The 12,190-nt window shown below is 40.3% G+C and overlaps 1 protein-coding gene across 2 annotated transcripts in view; it reads right to left on the bottom strand.

Annotated features, from left to right (window-relative positions):
- The window catches only part of GREB1L (GREB1 like retinoic acid receptor coactivator), a 141,525-nt gene continuing 129,335 nt past the window's right edge, over positions 1-12,190 (bottom strand). For both annotated transcript variants that reach the window (XM_085319314.1, XM_085319315.1), the window contains 6 exons: positions 11,340-11,505; positions 10,057-10,284; positions 7,651-7,792; positions 6,643-6,843; positions 4,673-4,811; positions 1-2,858 (listed from right to left, as the gene is read on the bottom strand). In XM_085319314.1, coding sequence (XP_085175440.1) covers positions 2,695-2,858; positions 4,673-4,811; positions 6,643-6,843; positions 7,651-7,792; positions 10,057-10,284; positions 11,340-11,505 — 1,040 coding nt within the window. In that variant the 3' untranslated portion in view covers positions 1-2,694. The remainder of the gene's footprint in view (positions 2,859-4,672; positions 4,812-6,642; positions 6,844-7,650; positions 7,793-10,056; positions 10,285-11,339; positions 11,506-12,190) is intronic.

Here is a 12,190-nt window from a genome sequence, read left to right as displayed (position 1 = left end):
AAAAAAAAAAGAAGTCGTCTTAAATGGTAACTTAATATATTCAAATTTAATGAAAGCACATTATAAACATACCATAGCCACAACTGCAGACAGTTTCAGTTCATAAACAATAACATGAGGTAGACTGACTAGTGAAGCTAAATTCACCAAGTTTTTGGTTAAGAAAACTTTACACTAGGAAAGCAACATTTTTTTTTTAACCCTCTTCCAAAAGTTGCAAAAAGCAATTACATAAGTTAAGCAAAAAGCATCTGAATATGATTCTTTAAATCTTAGTTTACATTCAAATTTAACCTGTGAATAGACAATAACATCTACAGGTAAAACATAATGCTGGCCAATGTAATACATTCATAAGAAGGGCCTTGATGGTGAGGCTTAAAATCAAAGTGGAATAGCAATAATCTAGTTGTAGAATAAATGGTCTCCTTTCCAGGAATCCCAGAAGCAAGCGAAAATTTTGAACTAGACAGGCCTACAACTTTTGAGCTTTTTTTTTTTTTTTTTTAATATACTTTGAAAACTCCTTGCCTCGGCATGGGAAAGAGTTACAGAAGTTGTTTTACAATTATTTGGTAATGGAAGGCAAATATGCTGACTTTCTGATTTAATTCTCACTCTTGAGGACAATTTTGCACTGCTTCACCAGAGGACTAACTCATCATAGTAGTCTCAGCACCTGGAATTTTAAGAACTTAGTGCAAACATCAAATACACAAAAAGGAAACCATTTCTGAACACTTCATACCTGGAACTTTTACACCAAACTAAAACTCTGGGTCAACCTTAAGCCCTTCTGGCAAAACCAGAAATAATGGAATACATTCAGGTATATAGCAAAAGCTTCAAGAAGCATCTTTTACATCCCTACCTCTGCCAAGTGTTAGACTATATAAGGCAGGTTGTGTGTGAAGGAAAATAAAAAATAAATCTAAAGAAAGAGGTTGTTCATATGAAAGTTGCTAAATTTACAGCATCAGAATTAAGCTACATTAACACAGACATATGCAAACCATTTCTTTAACCTCAGTCTAATATATTATGTTTTTCATTTGTAAACATCTCAAGATTTTTTTAAAAAAGGTTGCTCAATTAACACTATGATGCTTAAAATGCAGCTTTGGCAGGTCCTTCTCTGATGAGCTGCAGGTCAAGTAAAGAAAGAGAGATGTTGATTTCCCTGCATTTTCAGGGAGTAAATTGATTCAGGAATATTAATCTTAAAAGCCTGTTGCATTTTTCTTTTCGGTAAGGGGATCATGATGAGCAGGAAGATTTTTTTTTATTTCATTAATTAACAGAAACGTCAGTTGGGTAACCGGTGTTAACTGCCCAAGTAAAACAATACCACTCTGATTTAACCCTGACAACCAAATTCTGCTGCACCAAGTTCATTCTGCAACAACTTAACAAGACTCAGCAACATGTTTTACTATGTTTGTAAGAACAGTGCCTGACCAGCTCGACAACCAGTATTTAAAGTTAATTCAAACAGAAGGGCCAACAGCATTAGGTGATGCATTCAAAGAAAAATCTTTCTTTGCTTCTGGACAGAGTCTCTTCTGCGCAGTCCCAGCCCACGAGGAACTCTCCCCCCACATGCCATTGGGCATCGTAAAATATGCCCAGTTTCAGACTCACGTACGTCTCTCAAACCCAGCTCAGGCAGCGCTGCCTTCCTGCGCACTTTGGCATTTTCTGATTCACATACAGTTATGAATTGAAAGAAAAAGTTTTTCTGATCTTAGGCCTGCAGCCAATTGGAGTTGAGTGAAAAAGGTCACGCAGAGTAAATTGCATAAAGCCCACCACAGAGGCATTTGATATGCAGCAGAACTAATTTCCATACCCAGAGGAGGATGAATCACAAATTTTAAAAACTTCGACAAGAGTGAAAACTGGCGATACGTTGCTGTCAAGCTATTCTGAACTCTGGCTGAAGCGAGAGCATCTGTAAGAAGGCCTGTTCGCTGCGTGGGCAATTCACTTCRTCCCTGGAGTCAAGGAGGAGGTAACTAATGGGGTGAAAATTATGCTGCTGTGAGAACCTGTGTGCACAGTGCCTGCCATGCATTTACTGATTTGTTCGGGTTTAAGTAGTAAACTTTAAACACCTGTGGAAATTTTGCCAAAGACAGTTTCAATACATACACAATTACAAATTTTAAACTAACACTGCACAAAGAACAAGACTATTCCTTTTAATACAAATAGCTAAGTTATATTGTACTTTCAAACCCCTGAGTATTACTGTACTAAAGTACAGGTCTGAAGAGAAACAGTGGGCTCTCCTCCACATATCCCACGTATCTTCAATAAATTCCATATGCTATGTTGAGTCTCATACAACACATTCAAGCTAGCGGATGCTAAATGCAGCTTCTTCCCCTCGCTCAGCTGAATATATATATATAAAAAAAATCTTCAACCAAATTATGTTCTCTTCCTATATCCTACAACTTGGCTGGCTGTGTGATTAGTGTCATCGATTGTGACGGATGTGAATATAACTTTAATCCACAGTCCTTTAAATTAAACTGATGTGATTTTTTTTTTAACCTAAGAATAAAGCCTATGTTAGAATTTTGGGAATCCTTTAGAATAGTCTAGATAAATATTGGTTGCACTTTGCTCCACTGTGATTGTACTTTTTTWAAAAAAAGTTCTTTTTTGTTATCGACGTCTTATCAAAGCTTATACATGGCGTCCAGTAAGAAAATAGAGCGGTTTGTCATCGCTACTGTTCGCAGTCTGAAACTCGTCTCGAAGGCGGAATTGCCACTCGTCCTCCAGCTCCAAGCGGACGATTGTTTGCCGTAAGGAGCTTCTGTCTTGACATATGACGCAGAGGGTGGCACCTTGATTGAAAAACATATTAGAGTGTTAGGTTACAGGAACAATTGTATTTTCTTCATTTATTTTTTCCAAAGATATTTGAAAGACAGAACTCTGCCACAAGGTAGGAACATTTCTCATTAAAAAAAAAGGGGGGGGGGAAGTTACAGTCTATGAAGACTCTGTCCCATGGGATTGATATGGGGACAGCATATCCCCAGATGAGACCCCTGAGGTTGCGTGTCCATTGGCAAGGTGACCAAGGGGCACGTGGCTTGACCAAGGAGAAGGAAGCATGGTGTGGGGGCTGCTCTGTAGCACAGGACACAGCTGCCCAACTGGCTTTAGTAGCATCAACTGGAGCAGACGCGGAACTAACTTGAACCTAAGTCCTTCTTAAATCATTTCTGATCAAAACATGCCAAAGGAATAAGGCCTATYTTCCCCCCGCCCCCGTTAAGCCCTTGCTTTTGTACATGGTCACTGATTAACTGTGTTAAGCCAAACCAGTCCCACAACTGACTCCTGAGAAACTCTGCTGTAACGTCCCTCAGGTATGAGAGCTTCCCTTAGTAAAAAGTACTGYAAGAGGACACTAAACCAAAACCCTAATTTCTCTGGTTTAACAAATTTGCTAGCTGCCTTCCACCTGATCATTTCCACTTCCTTCCACCAATCATTTAAAACGTACGAGTGTCACACAACACAACTTCCTCTGTTTTATGCTCTAGCCCACTCACGTAGCCCACAGAAAATTCAGGTTCAGATCTCTCCTCTGCTTGATCTCAGCAAGGGCAGGCCCCTACTATCAGCCATCGCTTTACCTTTTTCATGAACATCCAAGAAACAAAACRAAACAAAAAAAAACAGAGGTCCTGGATGTCCACATCTAGAACAGTGGCAGCTCTCATGCTTTTAGTTTGTGTAACCAGTAGCAAGCCTGGGCACATGTGCGCGTATTTAAAACACAGTTTTAAGAGAACAAGATTGTACAACAGAGAAAAAGAACATATTAAAAAAAAAAGAGCATTAGRGCTGAAGCCACTGCAGCATGCAGTTAGGCAACAAAGTCTCACCACATGCTTTAAGCACAAAATTGCAGGACAGCAGGAGGTRTCAGGACCCACGAGCTCCCCCCGGTCCGCACCTGCCCGCCTTCAGCCCAGGCTGCCACGCACCGACTCGGGCTGGGCGACGCCGGCAACATCCCCTCGTGAGATGGGGCAGTAAGGCTGAGGCACGCCACCACAAGCCCACAGGAACTCCGTAATGCATTTAAGCACTACTAAATACTTCTGGCAACCTGTTACACGTCACCTTGTTACATGTCACTACTAAGACAAGAGCAATGAAGAAAGCTTTCGGCAAGGTTTACACAGTTCGGGTGGGGGTAAACCCCACTGCCCCCATCAGCAGCACTGAGTATTTGTATCTGCTGTAGGCAGATTAGTGCAGGAAGATTCTTTGTCCCCATCAGTAACGTCTACGCTCCAAACTCTCCTTTCAAGTTGCTGATTGTTCAATTCACTGACTGATTTCCATGCATCCTTCTTTTTCTGCACCTATTTCCACTTGATGTTAATTTAAAATAATTTAATGAATACAGTTCATCAAAGCTTAGCTTAGGTTAACCCACCTGCCCTTATTTCTAACAGAGGCAGAAGCTTTTATACGCTCCAAAAATAAGCAATTCATCTATTTCTTTTTTGAACAGCAGCAGCACTAACTGTGAAAAAGGAGCTAGTTTAATGAATCTGTTTCTTCCTCTTTCAATTTTCTTCTGCACTATTACTTCTCAGGAAAACAACAGGGATGTCTGAGAGAGCAATCAGATTACCTTTCAGAAACCTAAACCGCTTGAGGAGGTCTGCGCCAACGAAAGAGTCACAGAGATACAGCAGCAGTCCGCTGAAAAACACCCCTTCGCAGCTGACATTGACCGAGTGCGGTCGGGAGCTAACATARCATATGGCCACCTGAAACACAAGAGAAAAAGCCAGAAAGCACTTCTGTGTTAGGAAAWGCCTCAGTAAGACTTCAAAATGGAATGGAATGTAAATTAGTCGTACCAGGTGAGTAAGCCGGTGCTGATAAACAATAAAATCTAACAAGAAAGCAGTATTGAGCAGACTTCACCTAGGAAATAAACATAACGGACAGACTCCTAGACTGAGTTCAAGTCTGGTGACAAAATGCTGTACATGTTATTCCATGGCTCTCTGTAATTTCTTTTCATTTTCTGCTTTTCTATAAATTACCTGCTTATAGCAACCATAAGATTATTTAGTGTTTGTTCTAATGAGGACATCTGATGATAAACAGAGTAAGCCCACCAGTACTGAAACTACCGAAACTTGCTTTCCCTTGGGCTCTGCAAGCCTTGACCAAAGTGCTTCCCATCTTTGGCTCTCCCAGATTTCCTGATGGGCTTTCTGTATTAAAGAGTTTCTGCTCTATCTTGCCGCTGACTTCCACGAAATTTGTCAGAAATAAACCTGTGTGAGACTTTCGTCTTCCTTGAGATCCAGCTCAAACTGACCAATGGGTTAAAAAATTATGATCTGCCCACTTACTGACATATAAAACATGCAAAAACTCAGTTTCCCTAGAAACCCAAGTTAATTAAAAAGACAAGCTTCTAAATGGAGGGCTGCATTACAAAAGACAGAAATATAAGCTTGTCTATTAGTGCAGCAAGCAACTATGAAAGTGCAGCCAAAACCAAATTTGCTTCAAGGATAAATCGAATATAGATGATAAAAGCTGTAAAAGTAAGTGTATGAAGATGACAAAAAATTTTGTGGATAGTTTTTGTACAGATAGATATGCAGCACACTAAAGTTTTCTCAGAAATGGCATCAGTTTAGGGTTTTTGATCCATATGAAATATTATTTCAGATAGACAAACTCAATTCCTTTGTAAATCACACCAGTCCATCACACATCACTGGTCTCTACATGCATTACCCAGCTAAGAGGCTTTACTGCCAACACTGTGAGCTCCTACAGCTGAGAGCAACAACAGCATTTCAGACTGTAGACCTTGGGTAATAGCTGGCAGGAATTATTATGATGTATTTGGGGGTTTTATTCTTGGGGTTTTACTTTGGTTTCGGGGCACTGATGTCTATGATGATTAGATGATGATGTCTAATCTTTCTCCTTCATATGAAATGCTTGGTTTGGTGGTGAGGTCTGTTGTTGGGTGCGGACAGTTGCTGAGTTTAGGTSTCATTTGTACCTTCAGTTTTGTTTCTGATTTATTTGGGAAGGATGTTAGTGGGTTTTGTTTATTCTGTGCTGTGGGCTGAGCCACTTCCTGAGGCTTGGGGGGACTGACATGTCTTAAGTTATAATTCTGGATTTGTTTTAGTACTTTTTGTTGGGATTGTCATGGCAGATTTTGTGGAGCTTTGAAAGTCTGGGGTAGCTACTGTCGATGGTGGTGCTGTTTTCTCTGTCAGGTTAGATTTTAGAGGTGTAACTATGCTTTATTCTTGAGGGGTGGGAATGTTTTTGGTTGCTGGGTGAGGTTGTTAATCTCATTCATTGTTTTGGAGTTTGTTTGTAGTCTTGTGGGGTGACTGAGGCAGTTTAGAGGGTTATGTGTTTGTCAAGTGGAGTTTGTCACTTAGTTCAAACACTAGAGTCTCATTGTTTTAGGTAAAAGTCTTCAAACTCTACCCTTGATGCCTAGGGATCACATAAGAAGGACTTTTCAACACTGAAGTAACATTGAAGGTTTTTCAACATTAAAGTAAAGGTTTGCATTTACTGGTTCACATTTCCCCTGCAAATATTTTGTACCTCAAGTCCGATGTTCAGATAGCAGTCGATGGCTAATACGGGGTTCTTGAAGTTATGAATGGCCTTTGGGAAGAGTTTGTATGTTGCATGTTGAAGGAACTTCTCCAGAAGGAACTGAGATGGGGCTGCCAGCAACGTATGCTCACTGTCCGGGGCACAGACATACTGTAGAGGCATTATCGGTGCCAAGGTGTCCGAAACCTGCAACGAAAACACGGGGAGGCTTCTTTTAACCCGCTTACTGCTGAGTGCATCTTCTGTGCAGGAGTTAACCCAGGTAGGGAGGCATCACCATGACTTGGCGAGAAAAGAGAAAACTGGGGGAAAGAATCAAAAATTTCTACTTTATTTTAACACCATAGCACTGCATGGAAATTAAAGAACTACTTGTTCTGTGGTTGCTAAGGACCTCTGTGGATATCTCCGTGCCTAAAGRAGGATATAAAAAACCAGAGTTTACATTACCAGAACATCCACTATCCTTTTTTACTCCCATGTAGTATAAGAAATGAAATCCTCCTTGTGTGATGTGCAGAAAACTTTTTCTATGGAAGAATTTTATCATGTATCAAACCATTGTTACCAGTTCCACAAGAAAAGGAAATTTCAGAACCAAAGAAAACGACCTCCCCAAATACTCAAATCTGGCACTTAGTCAATATACTATGAAATACAGGGATGAGTTTTTAAAAGAAGAGATGGTGTGGGCAGAGTTTAAAACYACCAGGAACACAAACTAGTTTACTGAAGTAAACCCAACACTTTGAAACTTATCTCCATTTACARCTAGTACAGTTAACAGAGCACAGGTGTAATTCACTGTATAAAAATGTCCAGTATCACCACAGCACTTTTGTAAATACTTAGATTTTCCAAGTGGATTTCAGGAGGTTCCTATTTTCAGATCTAAAACAGATTTAAAGGGCCAAAAAAAAAATGCAGTATTTCTACAGGAAACAGGTCCTGATCTTACCCTTTATATTGGATGGAGTGTACATATAGACTCACCATGATTTTTGGCTTAACAACAAAGTCCTTTTGTCCTCCAACCTGAATATGCTTCTTCATGACACTGAAGTTGTTGAAGCGGCAGATGAGCAGGCCGCTGCTGTTTGTCCTCAGATTAAAATCTACGTCTTCACAGAAATACCTGGACATTAAACACAGGATCACTACATTAGCTGTGTTGCTACTGTGAATAACCAAGCTTTCACACACAGGCTGCTAAAATGCACCAGAACATATTTAGTGGTGATTTTTACAATCTCGTACGGTTCCTATACAAACTTCCTATACATTTCTTAACATCCACTTATTTGACGTGCTCCTGGTGTAGGAAAGCACTTGSAGATGATCTTAAGACAAAACAAATCTTCACTTCCTGGCGTGCATGTATGTTTTTTCCTCAATACAAAGTCTGGACAACCTTCTCACCCTTGCCATGTACTGGCAACAATCATTTCTTCTCTTTTTTTGCCTCTTTCTTAAAAGTATTTTAGACCTAACAGAGGTGTCATGGTGACCAACCTCCATTTCTGAACAAACCTGTTCTATTTGACATACTTTTTATGAACTAGTATCACAAGAGAAAGGTGGCTTTAACAACTACTTGGTTACTGGAGACACAGCAGCTAGAYAGTAATGGCAAAATTTTAAGATGCAAAGCTTGTTTCTGTGGGCTGATTCCCATCTTATGATTCAACCAGCAACAGAATGTGAAATCAGCAGCTCTGGAAGCCAAGCCTGCATTGACAAGCTACAGTTGCTTCACTCAAACATGTGGGATCCTGGAAAACATCAACGGCAGCCCAGGATGAGATGCCCCAGGGTCCAGTCTCTAGCTAACGGAAAGAGGGTTTATTCCAAACTCATTTGGTTGGGCAGGAGCTGGATTTTGATTCAATCTGTAATGAAAACTAGATGTAATGCCCTGTGATAGTAGCGACCAATCGCAAGTGCTTTGGAGTGGAGCTAGGTGAGGAGGAGGGAAAAAAGGAAGAAAGTAGCAGAAAGTTAATTCAGTTCATTTTTTTTTTATTTCAAACTCAGGAGACAAAAAGGAGAAGGGCTGACTTAAAAGAAATCCAAGGAATCCCTCCTCATGGTGTTTGACATAGCAATGGCTAGGCCATTTCCTACACTGTTGCTTTTAGTGATGCAACTTGGACTTACCAATAGGCTCCTGGCTCCTATGAGGCACTCTGGAAGCCTCATGCACTTCCTGTGACTGACATTTTGTCCTCTTTCTTCTAGTTTTGGTCTCCACTGTTACTTTTTTATCCTGAAGTTTCTTCCTTCATCCCTGCTTTCAGTCCTATGTCCTCTCAGTCCTCTCTTACCCTTGTCTCTCTCAGTTCATCTGTCTCTCATYCTCCACCATGACCACTACCTCAGTGCCCTCCCAGCTCTGCTCCTTCTAGCCCTTACACACCACAGCAAACAGTCACTGGATTTAATGTAGATCATTCCTCCTCCATTGGCACTAGTGCAGTGCAAAGGATCACCTGAGCAGAGAACATCAACACCCTCCCATGCTCAGCCTTGGGGCTGGTTGCTCTTGCTGTGTCACAGAAGAGAAAGACCATGGTCTCTTCACCTTGGGATTCAGTCACCCCTCTCACTTCAGCCGTTTCTCCTCACACACTTTTTTTTTTTTTTTTTCCTTGCAAGAGACTGTCTTTCTGCTCAGATCAAACATTCAACTTACAAGAAAAGAAACTACCCAGGTCAGTAAGGGTTTCCAGTAGTAACTGAGTAATCCAATCTGTAAAWTTGGATTGTCTTCATTTAATATTAGGTGAAAATGATAATCTGAGTTATCTGGCTAGTCTCCCTCAATAGTAGCTGAAAGAGATGCAAGCATTGCCTGAAGTGTTTTAGCTCAAACTACACCCTCAACCCTTTTAGCTAAACACCTTTAGCTCAAGGTGTTTTCAACAGATGGCCTGAATCAACCTCTGGAAATGGTCTTTTCCCTACAGAGAGGGCCTAGACAACTCAGTGAAAGTACAGGTTTAATTCCTACTGAACTATAGTACGTGACACAAATCCTGTCCTACCTACTCAACAAATAATAGTTGCTGATCATGAGAAGAAAAGTTCACTGCTGATTTTTTTCCTGGCATACAGAATCGTATTTTGGAGAAAGAGCACAGAAGAATCTTTCAGCTCTCAGTTTGACAAACTGCAGCAGGAGCAGGATGATTATTCAACCAACACTTCCTCTGGCTGAGTTTATGCTTGGTTTGATGCCTTATATGTTTGAGTACAGCATAGATTACTCTATATTTATTTTCCTGATTATGTGCTCACACTTTAGACAGGTTCATCTTATTTTTCTCAAAAGCATTTAAAAATACAGTGGCAAGATTCCTATCATGTCAACATATTTAACCACCACTATATTTTGCCTACCTGTTTAGATCATATTGCACATTCTGGGTCAGGTCTATGTTGAGCAGTATAAAATCATGCACGTGGCACCTTGAGAATGGAGCTTTGGCTTTCCTGGCATTCAGCTTGCTGYTCCACTTCTGAACACCCAGTATCGCGTAATGAACAATTTTGGGGGTGGCTTCAATGTGCTGGAGAATGCTCTTCAGAGACACATTCTTACTGGAACCCTCAGGCTCCAGGGACTGACTGCAGAATGTAATCACATACAACACACAAATTGGGCTTATTATTATATAGCATACACTATATATATACACATACATATAGATAGATATATTATACATACTATACATATCTGTAATATATAGATAGATATATTATAGGTACAGGACTAAAGAATTCCATTAACAATCAAGACTATTCCAGATGCTGTAAAAATATATACACGAATATATGTACACATTTTTTAAACAACTGCAAAACTTACAGCTAACTAATCCTATCCCTGCTATTAACCTAATCATCACAAGAAAATAGGCATTTAAGCAGAATTACGTCTTACRTAACAATTTAGAGATAGAAAAGGAATCACTTTATGCACTATTTTGGAAAGGTCTTTTTTTTTCTGTAATGACAGCACAGGAGAACACTGAGAAGAGCAATGGCTTAATGCCCTCTAGAAAGTTAAAATTCTCAAACTGTTTTCATTGAGAAATATAAATCAAAACAAATTAGGGAAGTAAAATATTGAGAAACCACTCCAAATAGCCACTACATGCAAGAGTAGTTATAGGCAAAGATGAGAACCAGCAGGGGTTTGCTGATAGTACAGACTACAGGACWTGAGTGTGAGGACAGAGCCAGGTCAAAGTGCACAGCAGCAGGAGCCTGGGTTTGACAGTCAAAAAACAAATCTACAGTCTTCCTGCARGTCTGAGTGAGGGGCAGATGGAGACAAAGAAAAGATGAACTGGCTTTTGAATTTTAAGTTGTATATTTAATGCCAATTCTACAGTTCTTGGATTATCTGAAAAAAAAAATGGGTGAACGATGACCTCTGCGAGCCCTTCAGCTAGGCAGCCTGGTGTTATTACAACAAAGCCGCAAGTTGCTCTAGCTTAGCGATATCTAGAGTACATCCCCAGAAGTTCCAGCTGCTGGACTGTTCCAAGCATCTCATCTTTCATACACTGTTAAGTGCTGGAGATGAGCCTAAATCACAAAGCGTGGATGCAGACTGGAGCAGTATTGCCATCTGTGATGGGTTAGGGTAGGGCCCCCAGCATCAGGCAGTTACTCACCTGGACTGTTCATGGACATTGTGCATGTTCCACAGCACACAGGAATCGTCCATGACCACGATGAATGGCCACACACACTGGCGCTTGACTCCCAGTTCCTCCAAGCGGTTTCGTTCCAGTTCTAAATTGTGGTAGGAAAGTTCCTTAATAAGAAACCTGGCAGCACCTGAGAAAACACCATATAGAAAACATACTGAGATCTTTACTACAGTTTTTTCATTCTCTCTTCTCTTCCCTTCCCTTGTCTATCACTGAGAAAACAAAGCCACCATCCTGGCCACCAGGGCATCTTGAAAGAGTGCTGAGGGAAGTTTCAAGTAAAATCTCAAGCACATTTGAAATCTAGGGATCTACTAAAAACTCCAGAGAAAGGCTATATGAGTATCTGCAATCATTGCCTTCTATGTGCTCTTAGTTTAAAAAAARGTCAATGTGCCCCTTTTCAGTGTAAGTAAATTCTAAAAGGCAGATACCAAGAAAAATGGACCTCTTAAAAGATCTACAGAAGATGATTTTGTGGGCATTAAAGAATAACTTGAACCAAGAAGAGCCTGAGATCCTAAAACTGAAGATGCTTAGAACCTCTTGCAGGAAAAATTCAGTGTCCATGAGAATGCAGTCCAAAGTCAAAGCCCTTAGTATTCAGTTGCAGTTAACTGAATACTAAGTATTTAACTTTAGCTAATAAGAGAAGTTCTAATTTGAAAAATCACATGCAAAATACCTGGAACGAATATGCAGGCAGCAGGATGAGTAAAAAAGTGCAAACAGGGCATATAAGACATTGGATTTTAAATTGGAAAGGCAATAAACATCTGGGAAGGTGACAGGACAGTGTGTGCTCATGAAGA

Source organism: Rhea americana, unplaced genomic scaffold (assembly GCF_003343005.1).
Source record: "Rhea americana isolate MKP2758 unplaced genomic scaffold, rheAme1 scaffold_58, whole genome shotgun sequence".
NCBI classification, from domain to species: Eukaryota; Metazoa; Chordata; class Aves; order Rheiformes; family Rheidae; genus Rhea; species Rhea americana.
This window is presented reverse-complemented; position numbering and strand designations above follow the sequence as displayed.